A 21,722-nucleotide genomic window follows, 5' to 3' on the forward strand; every position below is an offset into this window, starting at 1 on the left:
TTACTATGCTATAAAAAGTGGTTGCTATGTTGTTTGCTAGGGTAATCGTGTTGGTTGTTAAGGTTGTTACCAGGTTGATATTATGGAAGTGGTTGCTAGATGGTACCAAAAAACTGGAGCATATTACCTCAGTCTTAGCCTCTCTTCACTGATGGGACTTCAGGATACTATTTTAAAGGAGAATTCCGGTGCGATATTGACCTAAAGTGTATTGAAACATGATACCGAGTGTGAACGTATGTCTCATAGCCCATCTCGGCTTGTCCCCTGCACTCCAAAATCTGGCGCTAGTTAGCCGATGCTACCAACAGCTTTTTCAATAGTGGTGCTTCGGCATCGGGCTAGCCATGCAAATAAATCACTGTTTTACACCCATTTACGAGGCTCAATGTATCTCCACACTTCGTTGGTTGACTTCCGAGGGCCCTGACATTTAAAACGAGACATTGAGAACTTTGAAAAAGCATTGGTAGTTTACTTACAAGACGATTTATACAGACAGTATCTTCACGAAGTTTAGCGTTTGCAGCCATCTTGAATTTAGTCACGATAAGTCAAGCAACGAGTAAGAATGAACAGGTATGATAAGGGATCAGATTCCAAAAATAATTCAGTGGAAATGCATGGATTCCAGTTGCTGCTACTGGAAGAAACTGGAATCCATGCATTTCCACTGAATTATTTTTCGCCACAGCCACACACTGTGATAACGTTCTTAAATCAATCTTTCCCGTGAGCATGCATGCTACCAGTCCTTCCTTTTCAAATGTGTTGCGCCTGTTTGCACAATTTCATATGTGATTAATAATATGACAAATAATCCCTCTGCATGGGGACCTTTCCGTGTTTATCACGTATTTTAACTTTCCCCCACTGTCTTGCCGTTTTAATGTTTTCCCGTAGAATATCCCATATTTTAATACTCTCATAACAGCCCCGCCATCGGGCCTGTCTCTGTGTTGCCCTGTTGCTACCCCTTGCCCTTCCAACGAAACAGATGTCTTCAAATCATCATTTTCCTTGCTTGAAGGTGATAGTTAGAGTGATGTTAACCTATTTAAGTTTAACGGCGTGATTGTCGTGAGAGCACGATTCATTGGCGCTTGCATGTTCGGCCTTATGTCTACGTGCGCACCTGAGGCTACTCAGCTAGAGAAAGAATTTCCCCTGTTTGTATGTTCACTGCAAGTTGGCCTACCATAACTTACCAACTCTGCACTGTAGACCCTAACTGGCTATTTATATTTTTCTGTGAAATAAGCAAATGTATTTGTTCAACTTTATGAAGCAGAGTTACGCATAGGCTACTTGGAACATAATACATTTGACAAAGGACAGGTGTATGTTGCTAGTGACAAAATATTAACTTTCAGTGTTTTACGATGTCTTTGTCATGGGGAAGTGTTTTTCCCCATGCATTTATTCTAGGTTACTGTCAGTGACTGCCGTGAGAGAAGCGGGTTCTGTGTTTCGTTCATGTCAGTGACTGACGCGAGAGAAGCGGGGTCTGTGTTGTGTTGTGTTGCGTTGCGTTAATTTATTTTCATTGGGCATACCGTGCCGTGCCGTCCACAGCTCTTCAGTTCTGACAAAGCCAAAATTACTCCTTTTGAAACAATGAGTGCAGGAAGCGCATTTGTATGGTTATATTGCTTGACGGGGGGGATCCCAAGCAGCTTTCAGCCATATGGCTACTTTGAAAACATTTCAATTCACCCGACACTAATATTTCAAAATGTTGAAAACTATTTCGGCATAGCCTATAAAGCAGTTTAATTAAATGGAATGTTCGTTGTAAACAATCAAGCTACTTGGTGAGACTTGGCCTCACAGATGCGCTCGTGCCTTAGATGGCAGGAAAAATCTTCACGATAGGCCTATTAACTAACCACCCTATTCACGTTGGCTGGGGGGAAGGGGGGCCATCAGACATTTGTGCCCAGTTTATCCGGCCCTTCCCCCAACAAATCACACCTTCCCACCTCTGACAGCTTAAAAGAAGTCAAGAGGACTCCTTATTCACAGACCTATTCACAGTCCTAATCACAAATCCTATGCAGCTACAGGAGCTTCCAATCGTGAGGAAGCAATTTTGCATTGAGGGCACAACTAACATGCATTATCATTGTCAACATGTAAATTAAATGTAACATTATTGTGAATCAAATTAAAATGTTCTCTTTTGCAAACGTAGCCATAGTAACATAATAATTTAATAATGTTACAAAGATACTACATCAATCCGTATGTTTCATTAGGCTACTAGGCTATTTGTTTTGCCTTGATTCATTTAGGCTAGGCCTTTTTATTCAGGGGCCGTATTCACAAAGAATTTTAAGGCTAAAAGTAGCTCCTAACTGGCGAATTTAGGAGCAACTCCTAAAAATATTGGTCGTGTCACTCCTAACTTTAGGACTCCTAATTTTTTCACAAAAAGTAATTCACGAAGCATTTTAGACCTAAAAGTAGCACCTAAGTCTGGGACAGCTTAAGAGAGGACTCCTAACTCACTAAGACCTATTCATAAACAGCTTTTTTGTGGCATTTTACGTTGCGATGTTTTGGTACATTTGGTACAAAGGTAGGCTACTGCATCAATCCATAGGCCTATGTTTCATTAGACTACTAGGCTATTTGTTTTGCCTTACTCTTTATTCATTTAGGCTAGGCCTTTTTATTCAGTTATTAATCATCTTCCGTCCTTCGCACTACTTGTGTAGCGCATGCATTCTCCGACCTGTCACCTGTCACTCATCATCGGAAGAGAGGTGTTTGGAATTCCCGCGTTACAATCGTCAGCCAATCAAGGTGGTCACTTCAGTCAAGCTTGTGCATGAGTAATGACGTCATCCATAGCCACGAAGACTCACTCCTAGTTTAGGAGTTGTCTGAAAGGCTTTGTGAATAACTTTTAAGAGAAAACTCCAAGCTAAAATCTTTAAGTGCGATTTAGGAGTAGCCTACTCCTAGTAGTAAGATAAAAGCCTTTCTGAATAGCCTACGGCCCCAGTTATTCATTACCTTCCGTCCTTGTGTAGCGCACGCATTCTGAGACCTGTCACCTGTCACTCATCATCGTAAGGGAGGTGTTTGGAATCATGCCCGCGTTACAATCATCAGCCAATCAGCCAATCAAGGTGGTCACGCTTGCCCATTTACCCAAATTAATGGTCGAATATTACTGATGATCATTGTTATTTAAGAACATGCAGTGTGCGTAGGGTACCAAAAACATCTTGCTCGTAAAAAAGCATCATAACGCACATTCTGGCGGGTCTGTTATTTACTGTAGGCTGCGCAAACCACAGACCTTTATTTTGGGCAAGCCTGCATTCATTCATTCATTCAACCTTTATTTATTCTCGGAGGGTCATTGAGGGAAGCCCTCATTTTCAATTAAGCCGAGATTACAGAAGCGAAGCAAAGCGCTCCACAAACAAGACAACATTCGAGGCCTTCTGTTGAAGAATTTTATATAAAGCCTGCGCTAACAGTAATCCTCCTGCCCCTGATAGGCCTACCACAGCTGTGGATAGTGTGGAATGTTCAAGTAATAACACAATCCAATGTGTGTCTCAATTGTCCCCCGCTGACCACCTCACACATTTCTCTAGATTTTGCAACGAACTTACATGACACAATGCCATAAAATATGCCAGTTTTAGGACACAGAATAATGTTTGTAATGATACCAGGTAGGCTTACGTTTAACAGTACCTAACAAGTGTAATGAGCTATTCATTGTCGAAGGTGCATGGTGAAGTGAAATTCTTACTTTGGAAAACAAACATTTGCCGATATCATCGCCGATCATCAGAATATTGCAACAGATTCTGTGTTCTGGACTGCAGGTAACTTGTTAAGCCAGTGGTTCTCAAACTTTTATTTCATTCCCCACTTTGATCAAGGGGCATGACTGATGATAGTGGAGATAACGTGTTATCCCGAGGCTTTTGCAAGTCAGCATCTTCGACGGTAGTCTATTGAAAATATAAGTTTTCGATGTCCCAAACGGAGAGCCATACTTTATTGTTTAACAATCTCTATGCTACTCACAAAAATGTAGGCATGGGGACATGATGAAGTAGGTTATCCAACTGTCGTGTGTTAAATTATTGTGATTACGAGCCAGTGGTTTTCAAACATTATGCATGACTCGGACATCTAACTAAATGCAACAGGCTCATATCGTCCTCGCATTCGCAAAATGAGGACCAGTGTTTTGTCAAATTGCAAATAGCTATTAGTTTTAATGATTGTTTATGATAGTAGCCTATACAAAAAGCACTTCATACTATCTTAATCTTGGGATATGGGGAGGGAAGTGGCGCGTCTGCAGTCAGCCAAATATTAATGTAATTCTGCGGCATAAAGCAGATGTATTTGTTTACAGAAAAATAAAAATGACATGTCAAGCAGTCAATTGACATAAAATGGCATAAAAAAAAAGAAGCATTAAATCCCAATGACACCTCCATTTCAATTGTGGGGGTTAGAAAAGTATTCTTTTGGGATGTTTTTCAACCAGGGGGACCTGGAGACCTTCTCAAAGTAAACGATAACACTAAAGCAAGAGGCTACACCGAGATTCTGGAGGAAAAGATCAGGCAGTGTGCAAAGAGACCTGCCCCAATAGGCATCATTGGACCATTAAACCATACAATGATCCAAAACATACTATACAGCCAAACAAGTTAAGAAATAATTAACAGAGAACAAGGTCATATTTTAGAGTGGCCCAGCCAGAGTCCAGACCTCAATCCGTCAAAAAAGTGAGTACAAGGCCAGAGTGATGGCAAATAAACGTTCCTGCCTCAAAACCCGGATTGCAGCTAAAAAGGTGCAGTCTACAATCATTGTGGAGACATGGAGCGGCTTGGCACGTATTTTAAGAACCATTTTGAGAGCTTTGATTGCAAATAAAGATGTTTCCAGTGATTATTTTAAAAAGGTATGAATAATTGTGGACAAGCCACTTTCCATAAAAATTTAAAAAAAAGATAAAAACGCTTATTTTTTTTGATTCCATGTTTCTACCACATTGTCTTACAACCTATTGGCATGTGGCAGTGTCATTTTCAGTCAGAACAAACATACTGGTCAAGAGAAAATCAACATTAAATCAATATTTGCCAGGGGTATGAATAATTTTGTTCTTAACTGTATATATGTATATATACACAGTTACACACACACACTGTATCAGAGTTTCCGCTGATATGCCGGTCAAATATCCTATTATCGCTTCTTAAAGTTGAGGAAAACTGGAGACAGGCTAGCTTAAATAATGACATAAATCAGGCTGAATAGAATGCAACTTGTGCATTAGCCTAACTTACATAAACATGCCTAACAAGATCTAGCCAGTAGGCTATGTATGTTTTCATTGACAGCAAGAGTCCGCTTCGTTCATTGTTTTAAAAATGCTACGTTGTTTGTTGCTGCTACCCACGTTATCTCCGGTGGTTCCACTGTTTAACTTGCACAGATGCGCACACAAGAATGAGCGCTCACACCACTACCCCCTAAGGCTATGCCTCTTTATTTGATAACAATAAATTAAGAAATGTTTCCTATTCTGGGAAATGTTTAGTTTCTTTTTCTTTTGGTCCGCTGTTCAATGATACCGTTTAATTGTGCCGGAAATTATCCTCGGACCAGCAATCTCCTCGTCGAGGAGGCCCTAACCCTGCAGATCATAGACAGAGAAAGCATAGGCCTACTGTATGCTTTGGGTACAGAACACAGTTGCATGTCCAGTGTACACGGAGAATAACAGTGTCTTGGAGCGGCCGCAACCCCGCAACTCCACTTCTAACGTCATGATTCCGACAGATACGCCCGACACTTCTGCTTTTTATCTGGTGGTGGTGGAGTTGACCGGACATCTGAGGCTTCAGACGTTACCAATTTATCATCATCCATCGCGTCTGGCCTCTGAAAAAACTTTTAAGGCTAGTCTGCCTGGGCCTGGCCATGTTTGAACCGCCTCACTCATTTGTTCGTTGTTTAACATGGACGTTTTAAGCGTGGGCTTCCTATTTGAAATGCAGCATAGGCTATGTGTGTTGTTTAATATGAAGAATGCTATTAAAATGGTCTCCTTAATTCCAAATGGAGACACAGTTGACCGAGTAGATTCCAGTGTAGTTAAGAGCAGGTAAAACTTGAGGCTGGCTTGCGAAAGAATAGTTCTTTATTCTGGATGTAACAACAGAGTTCTGGTAACCCTGTTGTACGCACAGCACAGCACAATGTTGCAAGGTGAAGCCAAGGTAAGAAACTGAAGCAAAGATCTGGGAAACTCCTGGCTAATTATAATACCAGAATATACATTCACGTCTGGGGTCAAATTGGAGGGGGGAAACAGACAGTGATATAGCCTTATTGAATTAAGACGTCTTGTGGGGGAACAATTAGTTAGGTACACCATTTGCTATTGTAAGGTGACAACATTCTGTCTGCTTACAATAAACATCCTGTCCTCGCAGTTTCTGCAGTATTAAACAAAGAACCGAAAGAATGACATACAGAAAACCACTAAAATCTAACGAATAGCTTTAAAACGGTACATTTAAAAACTTAATATAAAATTAAATTTTTTTTTTTTTTTTATAAAAATTTAATATAGGCTTACATTTTAAGGCTTATTCTCAAATTCAGATTGCGTTAGGGGGACGGGATTATTAGCCAATTTCAATCGGATAATTTGACCGGAGAGATTTAATTTTGTCGGACATTTCATTTTTTTTCCGGCCAATGTCCGGACAACGGAAACCCTGCACTGTATATAGATAGATAGATATAATCATAAATTATAATCAATCAAGAATTCCAAGGAACCCTGCATTACATGCTTTGTCTTACCTTTGGTGATGGGTCTTTCAGAACAACTGTAAGGAAAGTAAGGCTTGGAGGTCCACCAATAGCAGGGGTATCAGGGATGAATGCGGACCAGTAACCAAACAGAACACGTTTGTCCACACACTTTACCAAAGAAAGGAAACAGTGCAGAGAGCCCTGACGTACCCTCATCTGGTACAATCTGCAAAATACAAACACACACAGGTTAGAACAGAATGGATCAAGTGAAAGTATCGGTATAAGCTTTATGCATGTTAATAAACAGTTAACAAGCTCTGCTGTAAGAATAATTGTAGTGTATAATCAAAGTTAACTTAGCACAACTTGAAGTGCGTAAAACAGATTCTTCTGTCTCTCCACTCAACATTTTTTTTACTGAGCTGAAGCTGGAAGGCCCGTGAGGAGGTGTTGCAGTAGTCAAGGTGTGATATCACCATGGTCTGTACTGAGTGGCGTGTTGGGTTAAGCAGATATATCAGAGGCAGTTCGAGATCCTCACCGAGACTGTGGCATCATCAGGCGAGAAGGATAGATAAAGTTGTGTATCATCTGTGTAGCAGTGATACGAAAAGCCATGTGAGTGGATGATTGGGCCCAATGAGGTAGTGTACACAGCAAAAAGAAGGGGCCCCAGCACTGAGACTTGGCAAGGCCATGAGATGCAGACTTATCCTAGCCAAGACCCATTGAACGAACGCCCGGTAAGGTAGGATTCAGACCCAGACTGCTTAGGATCAAGGAGGTCATTCTGTGAGGAAAAAAATCTGTGATTTGTTTGGAAGCTGCCCTTTCTATAGTCTTAAAGACAAAAGGTAGGAGTGAGACAGGGTGATAGTTCTCTACCTGGGTAGGAGCAAGAGAAGATTTTTTTTAAGCAGCGGAGTTACCTGAGCCAGTTTAAAAGCAGTTGGAAATGTATCAGAAGCAAGAGAAGTGTTAATTACATGTGTGATTGCTGGTGTGATGGTGGGAGCTATGTCTTGGAGTAGGAGTTTAGACACCTCACTCTCAGAGAGAGGGGTGAATGAAGGAAATGATGCACCCTTAGTCTGGAGAGGTACTGTAGGTTGTGAGTGTTTGGTTCAGAGAACTGACTCCTGATGGATGCTACCTTGTCAGTGAAGAAAGAATCAAATAAGTAAGTATAAGTATACTCTTTTGATCCCGTGAGGGAAATTTGGTCTCTGCATTTATCCGAATCCATGAATTAGTGAAACACACTCAGCACACAGTGAACACACAGTGAGGTGAAGCACACACTAATCACAACGCAGTGAGCTGCCTGCTACAGCGGCGCTCGGGGAGCAGTGAGGGGTTAGGTGCCTTGCTCAAGGGCACTTCAGCCATGGATGTGGGCATGGGAGAGCAGTGCTCAACCACTTCCCCCGCCCACATTTTTCTTACTGGTCGGGGATCGAACCGGCAAGCCCGAAGCCCAAATGGCATGAATGGCATTAATTTGGATGAAAATGCCAAACTCCGAGCTATCCCACTGACGGACCGGACCAGCCCATCTACACTGGAGAAACTTCAGACGATGGAGAGAAAACTTGACAAGACTTTTGCTCTGTGGCCACAGAACGCTGAAAGCTTGGTGAAGAACAAGGAGGACTTGTTATTTCTGGAGTCCATGAAAAATGACCGCCAGGCCTCATTTGGTTCATTCGATAAGGCATCAGCTGTACTGGCAAAACCCATGACAGCAAGCTTTTATTGATAGTTTACTTTCATGTTGTTTATTGAAAATGCCTGGCAAAGGCAATTTTTATTGCATCTTCCCCGAAAATGTACACTACTGCCATATCTCAGTAAGTAATAAAGATAGAGACACACAACTCACACCAAATGATGCGAAAAGTCCATATTTATATTAAACTTCCATTGAGGGCTAGACCCATTATTTTTGGCGTTATTTAAGAAAAAATGATATTTTCAGCATAGCTTTATGGACGTCTTTAGTTGGAAACTTCAGAGGCTCGGTGGGCCACCTAAACATCAATAGAATTCAATAAAATTGATCATGGAAGTTTTATTTGGTTAATGGAACAAAATTATTCTAGGGACAGATTGATTTTCACATTTTTTCAAAAAGTGAGGCGGATGATGCACCCTACCGGACATGTTACAGTGAAGGAGACTGTATGCTGTAAGGATGTGGAGTTACTAGCGGTTAGTCTCCTTCCGTACTACATGCCGAGGGAGTTCTTGCATGCCATTGTTGTCTGTGTTTACGTTCCACCGTGAGCCCTACCGGACACAGCGTGACGTCATCCACTCTACAATTGCAAGGCTCCAAACTCAACATACTGATGCCTTTTTTGCGATCTCTGGCGACACCTGAAGCGGACGAGGCTCTGAGAGACTGCTTCGAGTGTACTGACTGGAGTGTGCTAAAGAACGGAGAGGACTTCACACATTGCCCAACTGACTGCCTGAACTTCTGTATGGACATTGTTGTTCCCACCAGAACTGTACACTGCTTTCCTAACAACAAGCCTTGGATAACTAGCAATGTCAAGACCTTTCTCAATAGTAAAATATGGCGTTCAGAGAGGGGGACATGGCAGAGCTGATGCGCGTACAGGGGGAACACAAAGTCAAGCTGAAGGAGGCCAAGGAGAACGACAGAAGGAAGCTGAACCAGAGTCCTGCACGGGTCCAATTTTTTAAATCCGCACCCACCCGTACCAGTCATGTTTAAAACCGCATCCGACCCGTTTTCCGACACCAGAGCTAGTTAAAATCCGTACCCGACCTGACCCGCATTAAATAAAACTGACACCCGACCCGTACCCGAGTTAAACAGACACGTTTAAGGAACTAATTACACAACCATTAACATTGCAGATCCAACTTCAGCTGAAGTTGACAGGCATATCCTACATGATTTATTGTGGTAGCCTGGCTACTTTTCAACACCCGAGTGATAACATTTTACCACTTTTCAAGCAGATGTGTTTACAAGGCTATCGCCACGCAAATGCCTAATTTAGAATTCAAACACAGCCTTGCACACACAACATATTAACAGCAGTAGTAGGCTAGCCTACATTAAATAAAAGAATGATTCGGTCATAACATACACCGGATTATGCATTAGCCTGTGAAACTTTATGGAAATAGGCGTGTGACACTATCCCGTTTATTTGAGTGCAAGATTGAATGGGAAAAATGTGGCCTACCTTTTCCCACGCATAGGAGAAATCTCGCTTGCTTGCAGGGATGTCAATAGATCTCACAATCTAGGCAATATTGGGAATTAAACGAGCATGTCCTCTCCACCATGAAAACATGTCAAAAGAGTCATCTTTAGGCGTTTTTTTATCAATGTGCAGCCACTTTGTTCTGAAAGACTGCAGGCAGATCCCGCGCATGTGATTTTTTAAAAGTGAAATTATAGGCGCCTGTTTTGGGAAGGCACGTACAAAACGTGCATTTCAAATGCTTTTATCAACTTGAATTGCAGGCATATTATTTAGGATGTGTTACTGTAGAAAATATTGTTACATATGCACGTGATGTTTATGAAAGGCCAATTCCGACCCGTGTCACCCCCGTGTCCAACCCGACCCGCATCCGACACAGTAGAATATTTTTCACCCGTTTCATCAAAATGTGCGGGTCACCCGTTGGGTACCCGCGGGTACCCGAACCAGTGCAGGACTCTGAGCTGAACCACTTCTACAACAGGTTTGACTGCCCTGCTCCAGCTCCAATGGCAGTGGTCTGTCCACCACCCCCTGCTGACTCAGACACTGCTCTTGCTTGCTTGCCTGCCCAACCCACACCTCCCCCCTCACTCTCAGTGCAACACTCACCCCCATCATCACAGGATATCACACCCATCCCCCACATTGTGAAAATGGCTTCAATCAACAGCCATCAGTCTCCAGCCAACCAACAACCCCCTCAGACGCAGGCTGGGAGACCGGTCAGGAGGGCGTTGCAGTAGTCGAGTCGTGAGGTGACTATTGCCTGAACCAGAAGTTGGGTAGCATTTTGAGTCAAGTAAGTCCTGATTTTCCGTATGTTGTAGAGTGCGAAACGGCATGACCGGGTGACTGAGGTAACGTGATCTGAGAAGTTTAGTTGGTTGTCGAGAACAACTCCTAGATTTCTTGCAGTCCTGGTAGGTGAAACAGACAGGGAGTCAAATTTGATGTTGATGTTGTGGTGTATGGCAGGTTTAGCTGGGAGGACCAGCAGTTCAGTCTTTGAGAGGTTCAGCTGGAGGTGGTGTACCTTCATCCATGTAGCTATGTCTGAGAGGTAATCCGAGATCCGTGCTGAAACCAAGGGGTCATCAGGTGGAAAGGACAGATAGAGCTGTGTGTCGTCTGCATAGCAGTGGTATGAGAAGCCATGCAAACGGATAATCTGTCTCAAGGAGGTGGTGTAGATAGCAAAGAGAAGAGGGCCCAGCACTGAACCCTGGGGGACCCCTGTGGTGAGATGGTGAGGTGCAGATAGCTGACCAAGCCATGATACGTTAAACAAGCGTCCTGTAAGGTACAGTGGGCAGTGCTTCGAATTGGCCAGCTTCACTCGCGGTCCGCGCGTGGGATCACGCGGTATCACGCAACTTTAATTTGTATTTTTCCAGTGAGACGCTGCAACAACCCAAACAACCGGTAGATGGCTCAAGTGAGCAGGGTGTCTCGTAAAAAGAAATGGAGCCTGGAAAACCCTACACAGACTTCACTACAGACTTTAGCAGACTGGTTTAGAAATAATGTAATAGCCAGAAATATGCCTGCCCTAATAAATAAATATTTGGTTAACTGCGAGTGAATCCCGTTTGCAGCCGTAGAGACGCAGGACAAATGAAACATTCTGGTTTTCTCCGAGTGCAATTAACCTCCGTTGCTCAGCCAAATGCCTTCCTGTTACGTCCTGTTATCACGGAGTTAGGCCTACAGGCGATAAACGATTTTTGATGGTCACAAGTTTACTTCATTAGGGACTGTTTGTTATTTATTTAAGGGGCTACCGGAGGAGTTTGGGGAGCATTAGTCCAAAAAGACGTGACCCTCCCTCGCCAGCAATACATTTTTCTATGACCCTCCAAAGTGATTATGAAAAAATCACTGTCAACTTTTTCCGGGTTTATCGCCTACTGTATTTTAACGTTTTCACATATTTGGCCGTAAGCCGTTTATCATAGGCTATCGCGAAACCAAACTACAAAGGCGAACACTTTAACAGGGGGAATTAATTGGGCATGAATCATGCTGAACGCTATTTCGCTACCTTAGAATAATAAGGTTCTATCTGCGTTTTGAGTAGGTACAACCGGGACGATTGAAACGGGGACGAACGAAACATTCGTTTTCTCCGAGTGCAACGATGATAGACAGTCATCATTTGGACAAAACATGGAGCATATTAACCTCCGTTGCTCAGCCAAATGCCTTCCTGTTACGTCCTGGTATCACGGAGTTACGAGCGATAAACGATTTTTGATGGTCACAAGTTTACTTCATTAGCGGTTTATTTTTTTGGATTATTAAAGAGTGTTTTTCATTTAAAGGTTTGACTTCGTGCTTATTCAGAAGAGCATTTAGTGCTCTCCCCAATCCCAGACGTTCACATTGCATGTTTGTTTGTAATGGATGCAACCGCGAGGCTATGCGTTTGACAATAAGTTGTTAACAGAACCAAGACATATAGCCCAGCAGCAATCTAGGGACTGATCGTTATTTATTGAAGGGGCCACCGGAGGAATTTTGAGTGCTTCAGTTGGAAGTTGCATGACCCTCTCTTGCCTGCTAGAAATTGTTCAATGACCCTCCGACAGAATTGTTAAAAAAAGACATGACCCTCCCCTGCCAATTGTCTTCCGCCCGCGCCACAACCACACACTTTGTGATAACATTCTTAAATCAATCTTTCCCGTGAGCTTGCATGCTACCAGTCCTTCCTTTTCAAATGTGTTGCGCCTGTTTGCACAATTTCACAAATAATCATATGTGATTAATAGTATGATAAATAATCCCTGTGCACGGGGACCGAAACAATGCATGCCAACTTTTTCCGTGTTTATCACATATTTTAACTTTCCCCGCTGTCTTGCCGTTTTAATGTTTTCCCGTAGAATATCCTATATTTTAATACTCTCATAACAGCCCTGCCATCGGGCCTGTCTCTGTGTTGCCCTGTTGCTACCCATTGCCCTTCCAACGAAACAGATGTCTTCAAATCATCGTTTTCCTTGCTTGAAGGCGAACTTAGAGTGATGTTAACCTATTTAAGTTTAACGGCGCGATTGCCGTGAGAGCACGATTCATTGGCGCTTGCATGTTCGGCCTTATGTCTACGTGCGCACCTGAGGCTACTCAGCTGCAAGAGAAATAATTTCCCCTCTTTGTATGTTCACTGCAAGTTGGCCTACCATAAGTGTAAGCCTTACCAACTCTGCACTGTAGACTGGCTATTTATATTTTTCTGTGAAATAAGCAAATGTATTTGTTCAGCTTTATGAAGCAGAATTACGCATAGGGTACTTGGAACATAATACATTTGACAAAGGACAGATGAATGTTGCTAGTGACAAAATATTAACTTTCAGTGTTTTACGATGTCTTTGTCATGGGTAAGTTTTTCCCCATGCATTTATTCTAGGTTACTGTCAGTGACTGCCGTGAGAGAAGCGGGTTCTGTGTTTCGTTCATGTCAGTGACTGACGCGAGAGAAGCGGGGTCTGTGTTGTGTTGTGTTGCGTTGCGTTAATTTATTTTCATTGGGCATACCGTGCCGTGCCGTCCACAGCTCTTCAGTTCTGACAAAGCCAAAATTACTCCTTTTGAAACAGTGAGTGCAGGAAGGGGGGGGGGGGGGGGTGTCCCAAGCAGCTTTCAGCCATAAGGCTACTTTGAGAACATTTCATTTCACCCGACACTAATATTCAAAATGTTGAAAACTATTTCGGCATAGCCTATAAAGCAGTTTAATTAAATGGAATGTTAGTTGTAAACAAACGAGCTACTTGGTGAGGCTTGGCCTCACAGATGCGCTCGTGCCTTAGATGGCAGGAAAAATCTTCACGATAGGCCTATTAACTAACCACCCGATTCACGTTGGCTGGGGGGAAGGGGGGCCATCAGACAATTGTGCCCAGTTAATCCGGCCCTTCCCCCAAAAAATCCCACCTTCCCACCTCTGACAGCTTAAAAGAAGTCAAGAGGACTCCTTACTCACAGACCTATTCACAAACCTGCGGTTTTGAAATCCTATGCAGCTACAGGAGCTTCCAATCGCGAGGAAGCAATTTTGCATTGTAGGCATAACTAACATGCAATAACGCCGCCAACAACAACCAAAACTAGGCTAGTCATTGTCAACATGTAAATTAAATGTAACATTATTGTGAATCAAATTAAAATGTTCTCTTTTGCAAACGTAGGCATAGTAACAGAATAATTTAATAATGTTACAAGATACTACATCAATCCGTATGTTTCATTGGGCTACTAGGCTATTTGTTTTGCCTTGATTCATTTAGGCTAGGCCTTTTTATTCAGGGGCCATATTCACAAAGAATTTTAAGGCTAAAAGTAGCTCCTAAATGGCGAATTTAGGAGCAACTCCTAAAAATAATGGGCGTGTCACTCCTAACTTTAGGACTCCTAATTTTCTCACAAAAAGTAATTCACGAAGCATTTTAGACCTAAAAGTAGCATCTAAGTCTGGGACAGCTTAAGTCGAGAGGACTCCTAACTCACTAAGACCTATTCATAAACAGCTTTTTTGTGGCATTTTACGTTGCGATGTTTTGAAATAGCCTATGCGCAACAGGAGCTTCCAATTGCGAGGGAACAATTGTGCATTCATAAAAGGGATGCAATAATGCCACCAACAACAACACAAACTACTCATTGTTAACATGGAAATGAAATGTAACGTTTCATTGTGAATCAAATTAAAATGTTCTCCTCTTTGCAAACGTAGCCTAGGGATATGGTGACAGATTAATTTAATAAATGTTGCAAAGGTAGGCTACTGCATCAATCCATAGGCCTGTTTCATTAGGCTACTAAGCTATTTGTTTTGCCTTACTCTTTATTCATTTTGGCTAGGCCTTTTTATTCAGTTATTAATCATCTTCCGTCCTTCGCACTACTTGTGTAGCGCACGCATTCTCCGACCTGTCACCTGTCAGTCATCATCGGAAGAGAGGTGTTTGGAATTCCCGCGTTACAATCGTCAGCCAATCAAGGTGGTCACTTCAGTCAAGCTCGTGCATGAGTAATGACGTCATCCATAGCCACGAAGACTCACTCCTAGTTTAGGAGTTGTCTGAAAGGCTTTGTGAATAACTTTTAAGAGAAAACTCCAATCTAAAATCTTTAAGTGCGATTTAGGAGTAGCCTACTCCTAGTAGTAAGATAAAAGCCTTTGTGAATAGCCTACGGCCCCAGTTATTCATCATCTTCCGTCCTTGTGTAGCGCAGCCCTCATTTTCAATGAAGCCGAAATTACAGAAGCGAAGCAAAGCGCTCCACAAACAAGACAACATTCGAGGCCTTCTGTTGAAGAATTTTATATAAAGCCTGCGCTGACAGTAATCCTCCTGCCCCTGATAGGCCTACCACAGCTGTGGATAGTGTGGAATGTTCAAGTAATAACACAATCCAATGTGTGTCTCAATTGTCCCCCGCTGACCACCTCACACATTTCTCTAGATTTTGCAACGAACTTACATGACACAATGCCATAAAATATGCCAGTTTTAGGACACAGAATAATGTTTGTAATGATACCAGGTAGGCCAGGTATTGTCGAAGGTGCATGGTGAAGTGAAAATCTTACTTTGGAAAACAAACATTTGCCGATATCATCGCCGATCATCAGAATATTGCAATAGATTCTGTGTTCTGGACTGCAGGTAACTTGTTAAGCCAGTGGTTATCAAACTTTTATTTCATTCCCCACTTTGATCAAGGGGCATGACTGATGATAGTGGAGATAACGTGTTATCCCGAGGCTTTTGCAAGTCAGCATCTTCGACGGTAGTCTATTAAAAATTAAAAAAAGTTTTCGATGTCCCAAACGGAGAGCCATACTTTATTGTTTTTAACGATCTCTATGCTACTCACAAAAATGTAGGCATGGGGACATGATGAAGTAGGTTATCCAACTGTCGTGTGTTAAATTATTGTGATTACGAGCCAGTGGTTTTCAAACATTATGTGTGACTCGGACATCTAACTAAATGCAACAGGCTCATATCGTCCTCGCATTCGCAAAATGAGGACCAGTGTTTTGTCAAATTGCAAATAGCTATTCGTTTTAACTATTTTTTTTTTTATGATAGTAGCCTATACAAAAATCACTTTATACTATCTTAATATTGGAATATGGGGAGGGAAGTGGCGCGTCTGCAGTCAGCCAAATATGAATGTAATTCTGCGGCATAAAGCAGATGTAATTGTTTACAGAAAAATAAAAATGACATGTCAAGCAGTCAATTGACTACATTGCAGTCAAGAAGTAGGGCAAATTAATTTACGAAACCAAAACGTGGGTCATAGTTGTCTAAGCCTCTATTGCGTAGCCTGTTAAAAACGTCGCCAGATAGTATTAAATCGGCAACAACATTGTTTTCTGCAGAAGCCTACCCAAGGCTACAGATTAATTCTGAACAGTTATTTCTCTAGGCTACTGGCTCAATTATCACACCACTGTTTTGATTTGCGTAGTTGCGTTAACCCCAACACTGACAATAATGTAGACGGCAAATTTCGATTTCGATTTTCGTGTAGTCAAGCCTTAAGCCATACCCAAGTAGCCTAAATCGAGGTAATGTTTAATTATGCATGATTTATTTTGTTATTGAATTCGTAGGCTGGGATTACTCTCGGCAACAATTATGTAAGGGACGGCAGGCAGAGCGATGTACAGTGGCAGAGCGACGCACAGTGGCTGAAAGTGGTACTAAAGCTTCTCGCAGCTTCACGCCGCGTAATGCGCGAATGAAGTGGTCATTTGAAAGCGATGCCCACTGTAGGATTCAAACCAGGAGAGAGCAGAACAGGAGATTCCCATGTTAGCGAGTATAGAGAGAAGCATGCGGTGATTAACCGTGTCAAAGGCAGCCGATAAGTCAAGCAGAATGAGTACTGATGACCGAGCGGTCGCCCTGGCTTCTTTTAAGGCTTCTGTTACAGACAGCAGAGCCGTTTCGGTAGAGTGGCCGCTTTTGGACCCAGACTGATTTGGATCCAGAAGGTTGTTCTGTGAAAGGAAGTCAGAGACCTGTTTGGAGACTGCTCGTTCAATGCCTTTGGATAGGAAAGGCAGGAGTGATACAGGGCGGTAGTTCTCGACTTGAGCAGGGTTGAGAGAAGCTTTCTTAAGTAACGGTTTTACCCGGGCCATTTTGAACGCTGTTGGAAATGTGCCGGAGGTTAGTGAGGCATTGATCACATGTGTGATAGCTGGTGCGATGGTCGGGCTGATGGACTGAAGTAGGCACGTAGGTATAGGGTCCAGCGAGCATGTGGTAGGACGGCTGCATGTCAGGAGTCTAGATACTTCACTCTCGGAGAGAGGCGTGAATGCTGAAAAAGATGTTCCAGCAGTACCTAGAGGTTGTAGGAGTGCGGTATCTGAGTCAGATGCGTTGAGTGGGCATGTAGAGAATTGACTGCTGATTGCCGCCACTTTGTTTGTAAAAAATGAGGCGAGGGTATCTGCAGTAAGGCTGGATGGAGGAGGAGGCAGATGAGGGTTGAGTAGCGATTTGAAGGTTGAGATAAGTTTTCGAGTGTCTGTAGCGCTGTTGATTTTGTCATTGTAGAAAGCCGTCTTAGCAGCAGGGATGCTGGCTGAGAAGGAGGTCAGGAGTGTCTGGTAGTTTTTGAGGTCATTAGTTAGTTTGGATTTGTGCCATTTCCTCTCCGCGGCTGAGATCGGAGGGTATCATTTAGCTATGGATGAGAGTGTTTGGATCGAGCTGGCCTTGTGGTAAGAGGGCACAGCTCGTCTAGACACGAGCTCAGGGTGGAGCAGAGCGAGTCTGTGGCCTCATTAACCTCCAGAGAGGAGAAGGTGTTGAGTGGAGGTAGACCGGAGGCAACCACAGAGGAAAAGTGCGTTGGAGACAGGTTCCGGACGTTGCGGCGGAACGTGACCATCGGCTGAGGAGTCGGAGGCTGTTCTGTCAGGCTGATGAAGAAGTGGTCAGAAAGATGGAGGCGTCACCATGAGGGTGTCTGTGCTGCAGTTCCGAGTGAAGATCAAGTCAAGCTATTTGCCAGCTTTGTGAGTCGGTGGGCTTTAAACCAGTTTGAGGTCAAAGGAGTGGATCAGGGCCAAAAAGTCATCTAAGTGGATGTTCATATTGCCGAGAACAAGAAGCAGACAGTCATGCTCAGGGATGGAGGACAGCAGAGTGTCAAGTTCGTCCATAAAGTCGCCTAGTTGGCCTGGAGGGCGGTAGATGACCAGCACGTAGAGTTTTGCTTGGGCGATCACTGTGATGGCATGGAATTCGAATGAGACATATTTGTTTTAAGGCAGTAGCAGAGTGAATTTCCATTTGTTGGAGATCAGCAGGCCATCATTTCTGCCCCTTTTGGCATGATGCCGTTTTCTGCGATGGCCGGTGATAACAGATATGGTGGAATGGCACATTTTTGCCTTTGTCGGCGCCTGTGCTCAGTGAACTTGCACAGGTAAACTTGCTCGTTTTGACCGTGTCCGTCTTAAACGAGGGCTGACACTTATGCTGACGCTTCAGCAACAGCCTCTATTGTTATGCTGACAGGAATTGCATGCAGCTGTCCTCGTGTCTCAATAATGATGAATCGGCGTAGACCGCCCTCTGACGTTCGCACAGCTTAGATTGTTCAAAAGGGTGTTAATTACTGTCAACTGAAAGTCCGCTCGCTCACACCGACCGAAACTCGCAGTTTCAAGTAGCCTCCTCCCTCAGCTGTTCCCAAACGCCCAGAGTCCAATTCTAAACAATTGGAGAGGATTGGCCAGTAGTAGCCTATGTGTTCTTCCTTTCTCTCTCCCAACTCACTGCAGTTGTTGTCTGGGTGTGGACGCTCACCTGGTATCCTGGATTACAGATTACCTGACCGAGCGGCCACAGTTCGTGAGTCTGAGGAACCGTCTCTCTGACACTGTGATCAGCAGCACCGGAGCTCCACAGGGAACTGTGCTCTCGCCAGTCCTGTACACATCTGACTTCTGTTACAACACCGAGTCATGCCACATGCAGAAGTTCTCTGATGATACTGCAATTGTGGGGTGTATCAGGGACGAACAAGAGGAGGAGTACAGGAGCCTGGTGGAGGACTTTGTACAATGGTGCAAACTCAACCACCTTCAACTCAACACTTCAAAGACCAAGGAGATGGTGGTGGATTCCGCAGGTCAAAGCCCGCTCTGCTACCAGTCTCCATTGGACTGGCCAGCCAATACTGATGCACTCTACAAGAAAGGGCAGAGCAGGCTGTACTTCCTGAGGAGGCTGCAGTCCTTCAATGTCTGCAGTAAGATCCTCAGGATGTTTTACCAGTCTGTTGTTGCCAGCGTCCTCTTCTATGCTGTGGTATGCTGGGGAGGAAGCACAAAGAAGAAGGATGCTGGGCGACAAGATAGGCTGGTAAGGAAAGTTGGCTCTGTCGCGGGAGTCGAACTGGAGTGCATCACTTCAATATCAGACAAATCTTGGATTATCTAATCTTGGATAATAAATGTCATCCACTCTACAGTACTATTGTTAAGCAGAAGAGCCTGATCAGCTGGAGACTTCGCTCACTGTCATGCACAACTGACAGACTGAGGAAGTCATGTCCTCAGGGCCATTGAACTGTTCAACGCTTCACTTAAAGTGTAAATTCAGTGTAAATTGATCCATAGCCCTGTTGGATAAGCTCACCACATGCAGCCCATCGGAAAAAGAATGAGATCATTTGGGACAACGTAGGCCAAGTTATGGACAGGCAGCTTAAAGCAGACCCATGGGGGCATCAAAACTGAAACTGAAAGTAACTCCCCACTGCCCCATGGGTCTGCTTTAACAACAAGGAAGTGATCATCCTCAGCTGTACAGCACATTATTTCATCAGGAAGCTTCTCCAACACACATCCCCAACATACTTACTTACCGTACTTATATAAGATATATAGATAGATAGACACTTTATTGATACCCAAGGGTCACAGTAGCATACAGACATCACACAAAACATGCACTTACAGCAGAAAAATTTATATTAGTATATAAATCTAAAAAAAATACCATTGAACAATAAAGACAGTAGAAGATACAAAATACTAAAATACTAAATAAAACTAAATCAAATATCCACAGAGTGTGCTTAAGGATGATTAAGCATGAGGCGCTTGCAGTGACAGGGCAGGTTCTTGTGTGTTTGTGTGCGTGTGCATACTGTATATAGTTATTTTGCATGCTGTATAGTTCTTGTATATAGTTTTTCTGCGTTTCTGTGTGTGTGCATGGAGTATATAGTTCTTTTGCAAGGGGTACTTAATTTCTTAATCTGTCTATGGTGGTTACAGCTCCAGTCTCAACATACCCCCTGAAGCCTAATACCTAGGACTCCTCAGGGCCAGTTTGTGCCATTACAAAGTATGGCAGTCTACCTGGCTGCATACACCTATGCTAAATTAAAGAGCTTGTTGGGCTTTTCACTGCAACATCTGCCTTACACCTGCCTTATAGTCGAACCACTTCAATAAAATCAACCCTTTTCTTCATATGAGCACGATGAAGGCCAGAATGTGTAATACACATTCACAACACTGCCTCCTGACCAGGTTCATTAAAGGTTTTCACCAACTCAGACCCCCAAGTATACCCGTGTTCTCTTGGGAAAATAATTTTGAGCCTGGCTTTATCACATGATCTGATTTTGTTTGTTAGCAAATGAGCGCATGAGATAGGGCCTCATATGCATATTTAAACATCAAAATAGAAAAAGGCAATATTTTTTTTCTCATCTTAACATAAGTAATCAACTGAGAAAGTTTAATGGTGATAGCTATAATTTAAAATCTTTACCCTATTCACCTGTAGTGTCTCACCTTAATGGTCTTATTATGATAGCAACTTTTAGCAACCAAGTTGAATTTCATCCACTAGGCCTATAGATAGCAATAAAACTTTAGGGTACTCCACATTTCTGGGTTTACTATTGGCCCTATGGGGCAGTGTTTTTCAACCTTTTTTGTGCCACGGCACACTTTTGACACTTAAAATGTCCCACGGCACACTAACATCCTGTGTGAAGAAAAAATAAACATACCATAGCCTAAAATTTCAAATAATACACAGATATTGCCTTATTATGGCTTCTATGCAAGACCTGCTCAATAAAACAAGCGCCCTCTGTTTCATTTGTAGGTGACTATATCTAATTTAATTGTTGCTATGAACTGGATATGTGATGATTCTGTGAATACTGGATATGGGGCCCCCGTTGTACAATGTCTGCATACCACAAATGGTGCAATCATACAATCAATGAGGGCATGTGGTTATAAATTCTTTGATGCAACAGTTGCTTTTCTGGACCAGTGAGTGACATTTGGGTAATTTTCTGCGGCACAGTGGTTGAAAAACACTGCTATGGGGGATGCAACTGGACTAGAGGAGGTGGAGGATTGGGTGGAGTTTTGAAGGTGAAAAAAGTTCTCTGGTGTCAGTGGTACTGTGAATCTTATCATTGTAAAAAGCCTTCTTTGCAGGAGTGACGCTGGATAAGAAGGAGGGCAGTAACGACCGGTAGCTTGAAAGATCGATAGGTGTATTAGTTTTGTGCCATTCCCTCTCAGCAGCTGAGGCCATCCTTAAAAATATTCTTGTTTGCAGTAACAGCCAA

At 43.0% G+C, this 21,722-nt stretch overlaps 1 protein-coding gene across 2 annotated transcripts in view; it reads right to left on the bottom strand.

Annotated features, from left to right (window-relative positions):
• Nucleotides 1-21,722, bottom strand: part of heatr6 (HEAT repeat containing 6) — a 117,476-nt gene that overhangs the window by 42,790 nt on the left and 52,964 nt on the right. For both annotated transcript variants that reach the window (XM_042056150.1, XM_042056148.1), the window contains exon 9: nucleotides 6,868-7,045. In XM_042056150.1, the coding sequence (XP_041912084.1) occupies nucleotides 6,868-7,045 (178 nt within the window). The remainder of the gene's footprint in view (nucleotides 1-6,867; nucleotides 7,046-21,722) is intronic.

The sequence above is a fragment of the Alosa sapidissima genome, chromosome 12 (genome assembly GCF_018492685.1).
Source record: "Alosa sapidissima isolate fAloSap1 chromosome 12, fAloSap1.pri, whole genome shotgun sequence".
In the NCBI taxonomy this organism is placed as follows: domain Eukaryota; kingdom Metazoa; phylum Chordata; class Actinopteri; order Clupeiformes; family Clupeidae; genus Alosa; species Alosa sapidissima.